Source organism: Trichomycterus rosablanca, chromosome 19 (genome assembly GCF_030014385.1).
Source record: "Trichomycterus rosablanca isolate fTriRos1 chromosome 19, fTriRos1.hap1, whole genome shotgun sequence".
Lineage (NCBI taxonomy): Eukaryota > Metazoa > Chordata > Actinopteri > Siluriformes > Trichomycteridae > Trichomycterus > Trichomycterus rosablanca.
This window is the reverse complement of record NC_086006.1, coordinates 18,869,248-18,887,540: the sequence shown is the minus strand read 5'-3', so window position 1 is coordinate 18,887,540 and position 18,293 is coordinate 18,869,248. Positions and strand designations below refer to the sequence as shown.

The 18,293-nt window shown below is 38.9% G+C and overlaps 1 protein-coding gene across 1 annotated transcript; it reads left to right on the top strand.

The window, feature by feature from the left end:
* Positions 1 to 4,124: 4,124 nt before the first annotated feature.
* On the top strand, positions 4,125 to 16,618 carry LOC134333894 (sodium-dependent lysophosphatidylcholine symporter 1). The gene is made up of 14 exons (XM_063016061.1): positions 4,125 to 4,178; positions 5,145 to 5,267; positions 6,542 to 6,666; positions 6,795 to 6,927; positions 7,050 to 7,128; positions 7,954 to 8,141; positions 10,588 to 10,678; positions 11,570 to 11,691; positions 11,898 to 11,981; positions 13,877 to 13,960; positions 14,091 to 14,203; positions 14,693 to 14,836; positions 15,008 to 15,184; positions 16,562 to 16,618. Exons 1-14 carry the CDS (start codon positions 4,125 to 4,127, stop codon positions 16,602 to 16,604), a joined length of 1,560 nt encoding a protein of 519 aa, XP_062872131.1. The 3' UTR covers positions 16,605 to 16,618.
* Positions 16,619 to 18,293: the final 1,675 nt, after the last annotated feature.

Sequence of the window (18,293 nt, the reverse complement as noted above, 5' to 3'; positions counted from 1 at the left end):
AACATGGATTACTGGAATGCCCTGTGGTCTGACGAGACCAAGATAAACTTGTTTGGCTCAGATGGTGTCCAGCATGTGTGGCGGCGCCCTGGTGAGAAGTACCAAGACAACTGTATCTTGCCTACAGTCAAGCATGGTGGTGGTAGCATCATGGTCTTGGGCTGCATGAGTGTTGCTGGCACTGGGGAGCTGCAGTTCATTGAGGGAAACATGAATTCCAACATGTACTGTGACATTCTGAAACAGAGCATGATCCCCTCCCTTCGAAAACTGGGCCTCATGGCAGTTTTCCAACAGGATAACGACCCCAAACACAACCTCCAAGATGACAACTGCTTTGCTGAGGAAGCTGAAGGTAAAGGTGATGGACTAAACCCAATTGAGCACCTGTGGCGCATCCTCAAGTGGAAGGTGGAGGAGTTCAAGGTGTCTAACATCCACCAGCTCCGTGATGTCATCATGGAGGAGTGGAAGAGGATTCCAGTAGCAACCTGTGCAGCTCTGGTGAATTCCATGCCCAGGAGGGTTAAGGCAGTGCTGGATAATAATGGTGGTCACACAAAATATTGACACTTTGGGCACAATTTGGACATGTTCACTGTTGGGTGTACTCACTTATGTTGCCAGCCATTTAGACATTAATGGCTGTGTGTTGAGTTATTTTCAGAAGACAGTAAATCTACACTGCTATACAAGTTGTACACTGACTACTCTAAGTTATATCCAAGTTTTATTTCTATAGTGTTGTCCCATGAAAAGATATAATAAAATATTTGCAGAAATGTGAGGGGTGTACTCACTTTTGTGATACACTGTATCTTTGAGGGAACCACTCTAACAATTTGTGGTACTTATATGTCTATAAATACATTTAAACCTCATTAAAACACACATTTAAACAAGGTTTGCTTTTATAACATTAAAAAAAAAAAAAAAAAAAAAAAAAAAAAACCTCAAATGGCAGTACTTACAGTTGTTACGTTTTGAAGATCCTACTTCCTACATTCACTATCACTTTCAGTTTGTGGATACCACCAGACAAGCTTCAGCCAATCTAAGCACCATCTACCGTCCACATAAGGTAATTTCAACAGCTTAAAATAACAGTTACAAGCTACTGGAAACTGTAATGTTACAGTAGCCACGTTTACATTTACATTTCAACATGTACTTGTATACAGTAGACCCTTGACTTACGAATTTATTTGGTTCCGAAGAACCAAGAAGAATGTTCGTTAGTTAAACCTATTTTTCCCATAGGAAATCATGTCAATAGAATTAATCCATGCCAGACCCACCCAAACCAACCCTTACCTAACCTCTCTAATGTCTTAAATGGTCCTTTTTGTTATAAATACAAGTATATTTTCTCTTAATCTTAAATTATAGAATAGATAATACTGTAATAAACAATAATGAACAACAATAAACAGTAGTACTGTACATAAAAAATACACATCACATTTCAGTACAGTATGTGTGCAGTACCATACACCATAATAAATTTCCTTCTTTTTTTAAAATAAAATATATCTACCAAAAACAACAATAACTCTCATATTTCTCTATTATTTCCTTCTTTATTTTAGTAGTATTGTATTTTGTAGATGTAATTGAGGTTATTTCGAATACAATTTCTATCCTATTAAACAATCCTTTGAATAACATGTTAAATAGAAAGATTAGGTTATTCAGATGGTAAAATATACCAGAGCTGACACCTCAAACTTGCAAGTTTGAATATTAGTTCTGTTACTGGCAGGCTGGGCACCTATACCAACAATAATCGGCTTGACTGGGAATGCGGAGTGGGAATACCAGAAGGGATTCCTCACAACTGCAGCAGTTATGACCTCTGCTGGCTTGTAGATGGCACCTGCACACAGACGGGAGATAACAGAGATGAAGGTAAAAAAAAGAAGAGCTTGGCTGCAGAGTGTATATATCTGAGGGGACGTGTGTTGGTTTGGCCCTCTTGGTCAGGAGTGAAGATCAGCAGCAGCTGAAGTAGCGAAATGTGATTGGATATGTGCATATGACTGGCAAAAACAAAATCTCACTGTCTCCCACTGTCTTTACTGTGCACTTTCAATAAATGAATGGAAGACTGTAAACATTTAAATGTGACAAATTAGCAAAAATAAAGGAAACTGGATGATGTACAAATGCTTTTGTACAGTACTGTATGTTTTGGAAAATTGATTTTGCTGAAAGATCCAACAACACGTTTTAAGTTTTTTGGCAGAGGCAGGCAGATTTTAGCCAGTAGTCAATGATGCCATGTACCCTAGTGAGGTTCTCAGGGCCAAAACAGTCCCACAGAACACCTCCATGCTTAACATTGGGCATCAGAGTGTTTGTTGCCCCACAGCTGCATTTTGTTTTATCTGATTATAGAACATAGTTCCAGTCAAAGTCCCAGCAGCTTTCAGCACATTACAGGCAGATACATTTGTGGGTACATTAAATGAAAGGTTTTTCGTAAACACCTATTTTTACCATTTAACCTCCATATGTACCTCCATTTGTTTAGTAATTGTGGTGCATGTAGCTTTGTTAGAACTAATTATACAGTATTTTAGGGTGAGATTGAGATTTCCCCCCCCCTCTTTTTCCCCAATTTTCCCCCCAGTCTAGTTGTGTCCAATTACCCTGATTGCATCCTCTGTACTGATTAGACCCCTCACCACTGACTGAGTCAGTACAGACTGCATTTTTCACCTGCACGGGTCGAGTTCATACACTTGACAGGCACTGTGTACGGAGGGCCACACCTTCATCAGCATTATTCCTCAGCCCTGTGCAGGCGGCATCAGTCAGGGGGCCGCAGGGGCCGCAGTTGCACCAGTTATGACATTTACATTTACATTTTCAGCATTTAGCAGACGCTTTTATCCAAAAAAGCAATTGAGGGTTAAGGGCCTTGCTCAGGGGCCCAACAGTGGCAACTTGGTGGTGGTGAGGCTTGAACCGGCAACCTTTTGATTACTAGTCCAGTACCTTAACCACTGAGCTATCACTGCCCTTATGAGGACCTATGATCCGACTTTCTTACCCTCTAACCCTGAACAACAGCCAATCGTTGTTCATGCAGCCACCCAGCCTAGTCGGAAAGGCAGAGCTGAGATTCGATACGATGTATTTGAAAACCCAACTCTGGTGCGCTAGCTTACTTTTACTGCTGCACCACCTGAGTGGCGAGATTGAGATTCTTTACCAAGAGCACCAGTCTACTGCAGATCATTAGAAAAAGTGTCTGATCATGAGCTATTCTATTCTATTCTATTCTATTCTATTCTATTCTATTCTATTCTATTCTATTCTATTCTATTCTATTCTATTCTATTCTATTCTATTCTATTCTATTCTATTCTATTCTATTGGGCAGCATGGTGGCTAAGTGGGTAGCACTGTCGCCTCACAGCAAGAAGGTCCTGGGTTCGATCCCCAGGCAGGGACCGGGTCCTTTCTGTGTGGAGTTTGCATGTTCTCCCTGTGCCTGCGTGGGTTTACTCCGGGTGCTCTGGTTTCTTCCCACAGTCCAAAAACATGCAAGTGACGTGAACTGGAGATACAAAATTGTCCATGACTGTGTTCGATATAACCTTGAGAAGTGATGAACCTTGTGTAACGAGTAACTACCGTGTGTCTGTCATGAATGTAACCAAAGAGTGTAAAACATGACGTTAAAATCCTAATAAATAAATAAATTCTATTCTATTCTATTCTATTCCAATAGTGTTACATTTACTGTAAACTTCAAACATGGAACAGATCACTGCTTCAACCATGTATTAACATTTAGTGCAAGAAGTACAAGAGGTATTCGAACTGTTCGGTTTGAACCGAATCTTTTGAACAAATCTTTGACGCTGAACAGGACGCCAGATAATGAATCATTTTGACTCGGCTCAGTCATATTTCAGTTCAAATATACGTTGTTTGAACAGACTCAGACGTTTTAGTAGATTTATCGCATATACACTTCCAAGTAGATTTATTTCATTTATAATATAATAGATCTTTTACTAATTGTTGTAAGGACATCACGCTTTTCTCTTTAAAAGTTTAAGTGTTCGTAAAAGTAACATCATAGTCTTATACTATTATTGAGGAGAGGAGAGATGCCTCTCGACGCGGACGTTTCTTGTAATGAGGAACCAAAATCCAACCAGCTGGTAATATTTATCTATTTATTTATTAATTTATGTGCATTTTATAACAGTAAATGTAAATGTAAACGGTAAATGTAACTTACAATGCAGCAACAACTGGTCTGTCATTAACTCTCATGTTCTGTGAGGTACCAGAGTCTTTGTAACAACTTACTAAACATACTTGACATGTTTACATGACCTGTATATAAGATTTTACCTGTTTTTATAGAAACTGTAAATAAGCAATAATTTCAGATGGTGTTTTTCAGACAAAAAAGGACCATTAGAAAAAAATCAGAGCTTGCATAACATCTTATTAAAACCAGAAACATGACTCCATCTCTCTCCTTTTACTGACAACTGCTGACAAAATGACTAATTCAGACTGATCAGTGGTCTAGTCATTTTCAAGCCATGGTTTGTTGTTAAAGACTCATTTTTGAGTACTCATTCATTTATTGTCTGTTTTACCACTGTTTGTCATGGTAAGGGTCGCAGTGGGTCTGATTCATTGGGCGACATGCAGGAAACACCCCAGACAGGTCGCCAGTCCATCACTGGGCAGACACACACAAACACACACATTCAAGGACAATTTTAGTAGCTCCAGTTAACCACACTGCATGTTTTTGGATGGGGGAACATGCAAATTGCACACAGAAAGGATCCAGCCTGGGAAATCAAATCCTGGCCCTTTTAGCTGTGAGGTAACAGTGATACCCACTCTGTCACTGTGCCACCCTGTTCATGTTTATTAAAAAAAATGTGAATTGTGTGTGTATAGAGATGCACAAAGTCAGCAACAATACGTACATATATCAGGCCATTTAAACAATGTTAGATTGACATAAGGACACCAAATGTGCGATGGCTGATTGGGCTCATGGCATCATGCTGTAACACCAAATTTTGCCCCTACCATTGACATGCCTCTGCAGAACACGAGATTTAAGAGCATCAATCTAGATGTGACATGTTGTTTTTCAGCAAAAACGCCCAGGAATTCCACTTCCAAGGAAACTCTGTTATGCAGTTGGAGGGATTCCTTATTCAATGACAGGCAATGCCAGGGGATTTTTTATGCAAATCTTTCTACTGGATGTTGTGCAGGTGAGTGGAAATGTACTGTTTTGTCTTAGATTTAAAATTGGGCTGATACATGGAAGATTCAGATTTTGCTTGTCTGGATTATAAATGTACCAGAATTGGCCAGGATTGGTGGTACTTCATCTTCAACACTATATGTGGATCAGTTGTTTTAAACATTAAATAAATTCATTTTGAATTAGACAACATAGATGCAAATGTATCTATTTTGCCTTGTAAAAGTCTGTGAAGAAAAGCAATTTAATGCACATCATTTAGACCATTCATACGAAGAACATTGATCAGATAGATTTCAGTTGGGTTTCTATTTGATCATTTGAACTTTGCTCCCGACACCACGATTTTAAAAAGTGTTTACGAATTACGAATTATTATTAATTCTAATAATCTTTTTAATACCTTCAATCTGCTTTTCGTGCCCATAATAGCACAGAGACTGCACTATTGTGCATACTCAATGACTTTCTTCTTTCCTCTGACAAAGGTTCTGCTTCTATTCTCTTACTCCTTGATCTTACTGCTGCTTTTAACACGGTTAACCATGCAATTCTTATAACCCGGCTCTCTGATATTGGTTTTTCTGGCACAGTTTTGACCTGGTTTAAATCCTACTTATCCGATAGGCGTCATCTAATTTGCATGGGTAATCATAAATCTGATATTGCTCCTGTTAAGCAAAGTGTTCCCCAGGGCTCTGTGTTGGGAACATTTCTGTTTATTATTTACATCCTGCCCATTGGTGATATATTCCGTCATCATGGGTTGAATTTTTTTTACTGTTATGCAGATGACACCCAGGTTTATCTAAACTTTAAACCGTCTGCCCCATTTGCACCCCCCTCCTTCACCAAATGCATCCATGATCTAAACTCATGGCTGCGTGCGAATTTTCTTCTATTGAATGCCCATAAGACTGAGTATTTCATCATTGGCTCTAAATCTGTTGTCTCTTTTCTTACTAACACATCCCTGTGGGGGTCCTGACCATTGAAGAACAGCATGAAAGGGGGCTAACAAAGCATTCAGAGAAACAGATGGACTACATTTAGTAATTGTAGAACGACAAAGTGCTCCTGTATGGTAAGTAGAGCTGATAAAATGGACAGTGAGTGTAGAAACAAGAAGGTGGTTTTAATGTTTTGGCTGATCAGTGTAGATCAGTGGTCAAAATCCTACCAAGCTTGCAAAACCTTAGTTAATGTTCCAGTTAATTCCAAAGTTGTTTATTGGGGCTGAAGTCTGGAATCTGTATATATTCACTGCTTTATTTGTTCCAGATGAGGCCTTTTAATGTGTCTGTAATTTTGTTCCTCGGCCGAGCGTGGGATGCTATCTCAGACCCTCTGGTAGGCTATGCAGTGAGCAAGAGTAGCCGCACTCGATTTGGCAAACTCATTCCATGGTAAGGCAAATTAAAATTAATTTCCCTGGCTTATGTATTTGCATCATTATACTGAAAGATGAAAGCCAAGAAAAACATCTATTTCTACATGTTGTTTTTAATTTCCCTTTGTTTTACTTTCCTCCTAGGATTGTGTTCTCCATGCCAATGGGAGTGATCTCTTACATCATGCTGTGGTACACCCCTCAGAACACCATGTCCCCTTCCTTTAGTTTCTGCTGGTACTTAACCTGGTGCTGTATGTTTGACACCTTTATGAGTGTAAGAGCACTATTGTAACCATGCTCTTAGTTTCTGTCTACCAGACCTTGTCTGGATCATTCTGCTGGTAACAGTTTTATGTGAGGCACTTTCATTTGTTTTGTCTTTTTTTTCTGTTTTAGTGCTACCATGTGCCTTTTTCCTCGCTGAACATGTTTTTGGGGGGCAATGAGAAAGATCGTGATTCTGCCACTGGATACAGTGAGACATTGTTTTATCATCTTTTCTCTCCCCATTGGTATCTTAGTTAGGTTACAGACCAGCAAAATGTGATCAGTAATATGGATGGAAAGTTGCATCTTATTATTAATACTGTACAGTTAAGCCTAGTTTATGTGCCCCAAGAGTACCTTCAGAAAATCGTTAGAAACGTTGCTACTTTTAATAATTGCATCTCAGAGAAACTCACATCAAGCTTAAAGGCTGTGTTCTAAACCACACACGACTTATTAAATAGGTTGGTTGAGGAGGGACACAGGCTAGCACGCACTTCCTCTTTCCTACATGCAAAAAGGAACACAGTATGCCTTATGTATTCCTCTGTCACCTGTCCAGACAGAAGGTATTGCTGGCAAGGGCGGGGACACCACTGAAATTTGAACATTAAGATTTGAGCACTTGCTTACATCTTAACAATAAGAAGTTAAAGAGGTTTGTGGCTTCTGTTTCAGAGTCTATTTTCAGTGTTGTTTCTTATCTGCTAAATCAGATCTTCTGTTCAGCAACATGAAAGTGGAACCCAAGATCTAATCAACAATGTCATTAGACTCTTACATTTGCGTCATTAAGCAGATGCTTCTATCCAATTCAAGAAATTAAGGGTTAAGGATCTTTCTCAGGGGCCTCATGGTGGCAGCTTGGTGATGGTGTGGCTTGAACTGGCAATATCATGACTACTAGTCCTGTTAGTATCTTAACCGCTGAGCTACAACTGTCCCTACACTCGTTTTCAGACATTTATAATGTGTTCAAATTATGAATCTAATGTGACATTGGTCCTTTTCTTTGTCTCTGTTCATTCTGTAGGAATGGGTATGGAGATGTTTGCGACACTGGCAGGAGCCACCATTCAGGGCCAGATTGTTGGGGTGTACCACGCTAAGAGAGCACATGCCTGCAGAGAGCTAAATGGGAGTCAAACACTTACTGGAAATGTATCTGATGTTCTTCATCACAGCTTTAATACTCCTTTGACTGACACACTTCACAAAACGGTGAGACATTCAGACATTTATGCTGTGACAAAATCTAATTGAAGATTTTATCATTTATTAATACAGCCAATCAATTTTTGCATTTTACTTTATTAGTATCATGACTTTAAATCAGCTGTTTCATTAAAACAGTACAGCAGAGAAGATGACTGTAAGGAGTTCACAGGTCTAACACTATAATTTTGCCAAGTTGCAGATCTGCTTAAAGTTTATTTTAGTTAATGAAATGGAAACCTGCAAATATATAAAAAAATGCCTTTAAAAACCTGAAATCTATCCAAAAAAATTCATTGTTCACCCATTAGGTCCTTGTTAACAGGTGTATGAAATCAGTTATATAAAATAAATTATATGCTTTCAACCTTGTGACGACAGTTATACACCGATCAGCCATAAAATTAAAACCTCCTCCTTGTTTCTACACTCACTGTCCATTTTATCAGTTCCACTTACCATATAGAAGCATTTTATAGTTCTACAGTTACTGACTGTAGTTCATCTGTTTCTCCTCATGCTTTGTTAGCCCCCTTGCATGCTATTCTTCAATGGTTAGGACTCTCCCAGGACCACTACAGAGCAGGTATTATTTGGGTGTTGGATCATTCTCAGCACTGCAGTGACACTGACATGGTGGTGGTGTGTTAGTGTGTGTAGTGCTGGTATGAGTGGATCAGACACAGCAATGCTGATGGAGTTTTTAAACACCTCACTGTCACTGCTGGACTGAGAATAGTCCACCAACAAAAATATCCATCCAACAGCGCCACATGGGCAGCGTCCTGTAACCTCTGATGAAGGTCTAGAATATGACCAACTCAAACAGCAGCAATAGATGAGCGATCGTCTCTGACTTTACATCTACAAGGTGGACCAACTAGGTAGGAGTGTCTAGTAGAGTGGACAGTGAGTGGACATGGTATTTAAAAACTCCAGCAGCGCTGCTGTGTCTGATCCACTCATACCAGCACAACACACACTAACACACCACCACCATGTCAGTGTCACTGCAGTGCTGAGAATGATCCACCACCTAAATAATACCTGCTCTGTGGTGGTCCTGTGGGGGTCCTGACCATTGAAGAACAGCCTGAAAGCAGGCTAAAAAGGTGTGTAGAAAAACGTAGAACTGCACAGTGCTTCTATATGGTAAGTGGAGCTGGTAAAATGGACAGTGAGTGTAGAAACAATGAGGTGGTTTTAATGTTATGGCTGATCAATGTATGATCCTTTTCCGTATTCCCTATCCCTATTTCAGCATGACTGTCTATGTCATTAAAGACAGGAGGACAGTTTTACAGTATGGAGTAACTCAAAGGACGAGCATATGCTTGACTGGCATATCAAACAACGTTGATCATGGACTGTTGATCAGTCTCGTATCAAGCAAGAATGGACAAAAAGTTCAGTTGCAAAACGTAGTTCCTAAACGTCATTGCGTCATTAATAGGAAATCTGATGGGTCACAGGGGTAAACACGCCTTCATCCCAACTTTTGTTTTGAGTGTGTTTGTGGGCATTAAATTCTACATCTGTTTCTGTTTATACAAAATACAATAAAGCTAATTAGTAATAGCACTGGAGATCTTTTCTTTCTACTTTTATTAATTAAAAAAAACAAAACAAACAAAAGAATGAAGCAATCACAGATTCTGCTTTTTATTAAGTTTTATAAAATGTCCCAACTTTTCTGGAAATAGGATTTGTACCGAAATAGCACAGTTACAGTGGTTATGAACAATAATAACGTTTAAGAGAAACTTTGGGGTTTTAAACTTATGTTGGGAGTTAAAATGTGTCACTTAAGATGTTCATTTTAGGCAGTTCTGACCTTTAGTGATTTGCTGCAACAGCGTTGTATAATCTGATTTAGTCTCACACTGTAAAACAGGAAGGATGCTTCATATCTGAGTTTGGATCATTCTTCAAAGCTTTTGTTTCAGTTCTGCTTTGACATTTAACTATCTTTTATCATCTTTCTTAGTGGCAAGGATGGTTGTGAAGTTATGTTATAGCCAAAAAATAACCGTCAACAATTCCTATGTCATTTTTTTGTACATATTTTTGTTTATGCATTTTCTCCCCTTTTTCTCCATTTTTTTTTAGCATGTCCAATTGCCCGATTGCGTCATGCTTCCTCTCCACCAATGTTGATCCCCGCTCTGATTGAGGAGAACGAAGTTATCCCACCCCTTTCTGAACAACCGGCTAATCGTTGTTCATGTGGGTGCTCAGCCCAGCCGGCAGGCAGAGCTCCCTATGCCCAAGCATTGTACACTTAACACTCTTAAAGGGCCAGACAATATATTTGTAATTTACAAAGCAGATCTAAAACATATAAAGATAAAATTAAGATAATCTTAATGAATCAATCAGTGTAATTTTTGTAAAGGACAAAATGCTATGTTGTTAACTTATTTAATAATGGCAAAATGTTTTAATTTTACAGAGAAGAGCATATTTGATTGCTGCATTGGTAATAGGAGCTTTCTACTTCCTGTGCTGTATTGTGCTGTTTCTTGGAGTGAAGGAGCAATTGGGTAAGAACAGACAATTTTGGAATAACCTTTCAAGAGTAATGCTGACAGATATGTAGTGTTATCTAAGGCAGTGTTTCCCAACCTTTTTGACCCACGGCACATATTTCACATTAGAAAAATCAGAGGGAAAAACCACAGAATGTAATTGTTCTGCCTGTCACTACACACCGCTTGCTTAAAGTACCAAATTGGATAATCTTCAACGGCACACCTGAATATTTCTCACGGCACACTTATGTGCCACGGCACAGTGGTTGGGAAACACTGATCTAAGGCATGACAATATAAATGTGTCTAATGGTAGAGATTTGATATACAGTGTATACTGTTGTACAAACAGACTATCTAAAATTGACAGTACATAAGTTTTTATATTTTTCTTTAAAAGTATTTGTACCCTTATAATTTATTTTATAAGATAAACCAAAATGTAATATTGCATAAAGGAACTTTTACTCTGACGAGAAAAGTCTTGTGAATATAGTAGGATATTTTGGCCTAAGGCGAAACAAAGGTGAATTGGCTCTTATTGATCAGATCGGGGGGTTGTGCAAGTGACAATGGATTTATAATCAGGAATTGGAAATGACTAGATTGGGAGATGAATTGGTAGAAATAAAGAAAATAATAACTGGTCTTGTGAAACTAAAAAGCAAAACTGTAGGACTCCACTGAACCACAAGAGCCACTAATTCAAAGTGAAGGAAAGGCTGAATAGTGGAAAATAGTGGTTCAAGCTGATCTAGGGACCCAGCAAATACTTCTCAGAAGATTTCAGAAAACATCTTAAAAACTGCATGCATCTCTAGTCTCAACTATGTCATTGTTTATGACTTTACAGTATGAAAGAGACTAGGCAAAAAGAGGGTTGTGTGTTTGTTTTTCCATCAGCTCCACTAAGTAAGCTGGACCGCATACAGATGCCATACATATCTGCATTGAAGAAGATTGTAAGACACACTCCTTATGTGCGACTTGTGTTTGGATTCCTCTTCGCTTCAGTTGCTTTTCAGGTATGATAGCTACAAGTTGTGTAGGTTTTATGCTTTTTTGATTGCACTGAAGTCAGGCAATGTTTATATTTTAATCTTCAATAAGTGCATATGAGAAAGAAATGGAGCATTTAGATGCTTAACTACAGCATGTCGACGTAACATTAACTGAAATAGTTGATTAAATATAAAGAAGGATTTCATTAATATGTCTGTTGCTGTTTTAGATGGCTCAGGGTAACTTTGCGCTCTTCTGTACACATGCAGCTGGAATGGGAGCCTACTTCCAGCACCTCGTGCTCATATTGCTGGTGAGGAGTCTACTTAAAAAAGCTGTATTTACATATATGTTTGCATTAATGAGGTTAGGCACTGATCTTGGGTGTTAAAATCTATATTTTCAGTCAGAATTTCATCACGTTCCCAATGTGTTGGATTTGATTAATGTCAGGGGTCTGTGCAGGCTAAGCAGTTTCAATGCCCAAACTAAAAAAAAAATCTATGTAGACTGTTCTTTGTGCAGTAGATAAATGTCATGCTAAAACAGGAAGTGGGCAGCCGTTATCTGAAAAAAGAAATGGTTAAATGGTAGCACAGTTCTTTAACAGTAGGCCAGTCACAAATATGAAATTTCAGCTAAGCTAAGCTAAGCTAACACAAGCTTACAGACTAGAACCGGTGATGGCTGAAGCATGTATAGCATCATTATTTGTACTTGTTCATAAACAGTTTTGAACCTCTTGAAGAACATCATGACAAGAACTGTTGGCCAGCAGCCTTATGGATTGCGATTGACCGGCCATGCAGCCAACACAAGTCTCAAATCACAGTGCTAAGTGTTAGCTTATGTGGTACAAATCATTACTCCCATTACTTATTTTTAATTAGAATAGAATGCCTTTATTTGCCATATATACATATATACACTGATCAGCCTTAACATTCAAACCACCTCCTTGTTTCTACACTCACTGTCCATTTTATCAGCTCCACTTACCATATAGAAGCACTTTGTAGTTCTACAATTACTGACTGTAGTCCATCTGTTTCTCTACATGCTTTTTAGCCTGGTTTCACCCTGTTCTTTAATGGTCAGGACCCCCACAGGACCACCACAGAGCAGGTATTATTTAGGTGGTGGATCATTCTCAGCACTGCAGTGACACTGACATGGTGGTGGTGTGTTAGTGTGTGTTGTGCTGGTATGAGTGGATCAGACACAGCAGCGCTGATGGAGTTTTTAAACACCTCACTGTCCCTGCTGGACCAAGAATACTCCACCAACCAAAAATATCCAGCCAACAGCGCCCTGTGGGCAGCATCCTGTGACCACTGATGAAGGTCTAGAAGATGACCAACTCGAACAGCAGCAGAGGATGAGCGATCGTCTCTGACTTTACATCTACAAGGTGGACCAACTAAGTAGGAGTGTCTAATAGAGTGGACAGTAAGTGGACAATGTATTTAAAAACTCCAGTGGCGCTGCTGTGTCTGATCCACTCATACCAGCACAACACACACTAACACAGTCCTGGGTCCTGACCATTGAAGAACAGCATGAAAGGGGGCTAACAAAGCATGCAGATGGACTACAGTCAGTAATTGTAGAACTACAACGTGCTTCTGTATGGTAAGTGAAGCTGATAAAATGGACAGTGAGTGTAGAAACAAGGAGGTGTTATGACTGATCGGTGTAGGTGTACGATACAACAAAATTCTATTTTCGCATATATCACCATTTGTCTGGAAGCTGGGGTCAGAGCGCAGGGTCAGCCATTGTACGGCACCCCTGGACCCAACAGTGGCTGCATGGCAGAGGTGGGATTTGAACTCTCAGCCTTTCCCAAAGCTCTACCCACTGTCCCAATCCAATTATAAAAAATATAATAGGCCTATTCCTGTTCCAACATGACTATGCCGCTTTGCACAAAGCCAGGTCCATAAAGACATAGTTTAACATGTACTGCACAGAGCTCAACCCTATTAAACACCTTGCAGTTCAATTGGAACGTTGATTGGAAGCCTGTCTTTCTTGTCCAACATTAGTTCCTGACCTCACGAATGCTCTTTTGTCTTATGTTGAACAAGCTCTTTGTCAGATGTATGTATCTACACTAACTTAACTGGTGTCCTTTGGTCATGAATTGTATGTAGATTTACTTGAATGAATATTAAATAAAGTAAATCTTTTTTTTTTTTTGTGAAGATATCAGCCACTCTATCTGTTCCACTCTGGCAGATGCTATTGGTCCGACTGGGCAAAAAGACCACTATCATCATTGGCCTCACAGTAAGGTTTACTTCTGTACTGGTCATTTCTCCCCACATTAAAATGCAGGGACAAGTGATTTTAATCATTTTTGAAACTGAAATTTTAAATCCAGAAGCTAAATCAGTCTTGTTCTGTTGCATATGTGCAGAGCTATATTCCTGCTCTTATCGTCATATCCACTGTGAAGGAAAGTTTTGTCATCTTTGCGCTGTTGGCTGTTTTAGCAGGTGCCAGTCTGGCATCCCTTTATCTCCTGCCCTGGTAAGTTATCAGATCTTTGAAGTGTCAATTAATCAAAAACCTGTTGTAAAGAAGGCTGACAGGACTAGTGCTAGGCACATAAACATGTGTGGATGCCACATAGCACCTTGATCCTCATGTCTGTCCAATGTCTGTGAGGAGGCATGCTTCACCCATGTGTTTGGGGGTTTCCTCTGGGCACTTCTTACCTTTTCCAAGCAAACGTGATATAATGGATACTCTGAATTATCCTTAGGTGTGAGCCAATAGATAAGTGTATGGTGTCATGCATGCAATTACTATGAAGTTCATTAACAGGTTTCTCATACATCCCAATGGAAAAAAAATACCTTGAAACTCAACACCTTTTAAACTCAACACCACTCCCAGAACCAAGTGACATTGAGTTTCAAGGTACTACCGTAATATTAGAAGCTGGATAGTGGATGATATTTTATTTGTATAATTCACCCTAATTGTTATTTTATTTACTCTCTGCATTGCCTGCAGGTCAATGTTGCCTGATGTGGTAGATGACTTTAAGGTAAATAACCCAACGTGCATGGACCTGGAGCCCATGTTCTACTCCTGCTATGTCTTCTTTAACAAGTTTGGAGGAGGTGTGTCACATGGAGTCTCTATTCTTGCACTACAGTAAGAATACCCTTTATTCATGTTTCCTTTAATGGTGTGCAGGTAGCATCCGAGGAGCAGCCCCATACAATGAAGTTCCCACCTTATATACCATATTTTACTGTGGGATGGTGTTTTGGAGGTTTTCAGAGTTTCAAATGCAACTTAATGTATTTCATCTTACCTCCTTAGCTTTGCAGGGTACCAGCCTGGTGCATGTACGCATGACTCCAAAGTGATCACTACACTGCATGTGCTGTTTGCCCCAGTGCCCGTCTGCCTGCTGCTGATGGGTCTGGTAATTTTCCTCTTCTATCCTATAAGTGAAGAGCGGCGACAGCAGACCCAGGTCATGCTGCAGAAAGCAGTGTAAGTATTAATGTAGTGTATTATACATTGTTATACGACAGGTAGTTTGAACCATTCAGTATGTCTGTGATTGATCTGTAGGAAAGCATTTTAATGAAGCTTTTATATCTAACGGCCTGCTTATACTCTGTATTAATATATGTCCAGGCTGCATTGTAAAGGAAACTATTATATTAGATTTTAGTTTAATTATAAATAATAGATGGATTGGACAGAATCACTTGTTTGTTGTTTAATGTGTACTTTGTACCATGACTCATCGTACAGTCCCTACAACATTTACTCTCTTTAACTGCAGAATAAAGTGTAGAGATGCTTTTTTATTTATGCATTTTCTCCCAATTTTAGCGTAGTCAATTCATCTTCCGCTGCTGGAGACTCCGGTTGTGTCAGATTAGGGTATTTTTGCCTGCTCCAGTGTGCAGTCCACTGATCCCTTCTTATTCACCCACACATTCTGTGATTTCGCGCGTAAGGCCAGTATTTGCACGCGGAGAGCCACGCACTGATCTCCGTGCTCCTCCACTTTCTCTACAGGCACCTCGGGCTACTAACCAGGGTTCTTGCACAGCGTTAAAGACCTTACCCACTTTTAGTCCTGTCTTTTCGCACCCAGCATACATTAATGGGCAATTTTGTCTGCTGCAGGCATTGCCAATTATGCACGCTAGGGGGCGCATGTACCAACTTTTTTCTCGAGCAGACATCAGCACCCATACAGATGCACTTTCACCTCTTATTAACTAGCAGTTTACCTTTCAAATGCGAGCCGCACCTTCAACCTGATTATGAGTGGAAAGGGAAAGTAAGTCTGGGAATGCTGAGAATGGGCTGGATGAAGTTCAGGGTGGCTTTCTCCTTGTGCTGTGCAATCAACTCACCTTTTTAAAATGTATTTGTAACAACAAAAACGTAAAGAGCTGTGAAGGAAATGTGAAGGAGAGGAGAGAGGAAAATAATAGGTTTAAATATAGACAGTCAATTAGGAGTTCTGTTCTCCCAAACTTATGTCGCTAACTCTAATTATAGGGATTATTTGGGAAGCTGTCTACATGTGTTAGCAAAAATAAGCATAAAACACAGAGAAAAAAGCGAGAACAAAGTGAGCCTCCTGACAAAATAAAACCTATTGCTCATGTAAACAGAGAGATGTGCGTCGGCTCACGGATAATTACTGAACTACTGGTCTTGGTATGCTTTTCGGGGATTTTTAAACCATCGGATTGGATGTTTGGTTTTCCAGATTTTGTCCGGTAAATCAGAAATCTGTTAAATGGAGCATATACTGTAACATAGTCATGACATAGTTGATCTAATACTGGTGTGAGATTCTTAGGTCTCATTTCTCAATATGTCTGTGTTTCTCCTCTTGTACAGAGAAGAGCATAAAGAAGATGCAAGAGAAGAGATGCATCTATGAAGATTTAAATGTACAACTCAAATTCTGTTGATTCTGTAGAAAAATTTGATGTAAAAATAATGCAATGCTTTTTTTATACCTGTGTTAAAAATCATACAAAACAGTTAATGTTGCAACTAATCAACTTTATTGTTTGTCTTATATATACAGTAAATTTGTTGGCTGCAACTAATTTAAAAAAAGGTTTGGACTGGGGCATGTTTACCATTGTTACATCACTTATAACAACATTATGTAATTGATTGGGAGCTGGTTGTGTGGTTGTGAAACAGGATTTTTTTAATGCCAGGAGACTCTATGTTTGGACTGTGAGAGGGATAATACAATACAATAGGTCAAGATTAAAGGCAAAATGGGTACAGTCAATTACACGTACCCTTCTGCTGGTGGTTCACCTTAAACACAATGCAGTGGCTTGAGGATAGAATGGTAAATGTACTTGAGTGGCCAAGTTAAAGCTGTGGATGGACAGTCCATTGCCACTTACAATGAAATTTGACCAAACTTGAACAAATCTGAAAAGAAAAATGGGCAGATGTTACCAAATCTAGGTATCCAAACAGACTAATTAGACAATGTAGCTCTACAAAGTGTTGGATCTGGGGAGCAATTAACATTTTAACCTTGTTATTGTAGTCTTTCTGTTTTTTAAATGATGTTTAGCCTGTTTCTGCAACTTAAATGTAAAATTAAGTTGAAAAAGGTTTTTTTAATGGGGTTTGATTTCAGAATGTAAGACTAACAAAGTGACAGTTTAACAGGGGTATGATGATTTTCTAGAGGCACTGTTTGCTTATTGCAGTCATGACATGACAAGAAAATGATGACTATCAAATATAAGAAATATATATTAATATTTTAATCTTAGGCTATTATTATAAATATTAGGCTATAACTTTGCGTATTTGTACCATTATTTGTTGGAGTATATATACAGTATATATTTTTTTAAACTAACAATAACAGATATGTTTATAGAGAATGCTTTATGCTTTGTTTTATATAAGACATGCCTTATGTAAACTGTATGGGCAGTTGTAGCCTAGTGGTTAAGGTACTGGTCCAGTAATCAGAAGGTTGCCAGTTCAAGCCTCACCACTGCCAGGTTGCCACTGTTGGGTCCTTGAGCAAGGCCCTTAACCCTCAATTGCTTAGACTGTATACTGTCACAGTACTGTAAGTCGCTTTGGATAAAAGCATCTGCCAAATGCCGTAAATGTATTTTTATTGTAAGAAATGTATTGTTATCAGCATCTTATCATTCAGAATGATAAATATCTGTATGTACTGGTCAGGAAGCAGCTTTTTATAGTCATATTCTGACACAATAAAAGTTAAATCCTGTAAATATAAATAAAACTATTCAAATAATTATCATCAGCATCACTAGAGAACTGTCGCCGACTAGTGTCTGTTCGTATGTCAACGAATCGGCTCCTTGAATCGGCTCCTTCAGGTGAAAGCTTTGAGCCGACTCTCAGAACCCCGAGTCAAATAGTTATACTAATTTCAGACCGTGTTACTGTATGAATTGCATTTAAACTAATAAACAGCTATAGTTATAAACAATAATATTTTATTATAACCATTTCAATGTTTAGTAAATATTCCATTGTTCATTTGTAAAAAAAAATTGTGTTTTTATTTAATCCATTTTTGAAACGTTGGGTGTAAATAAACTGACTGAGA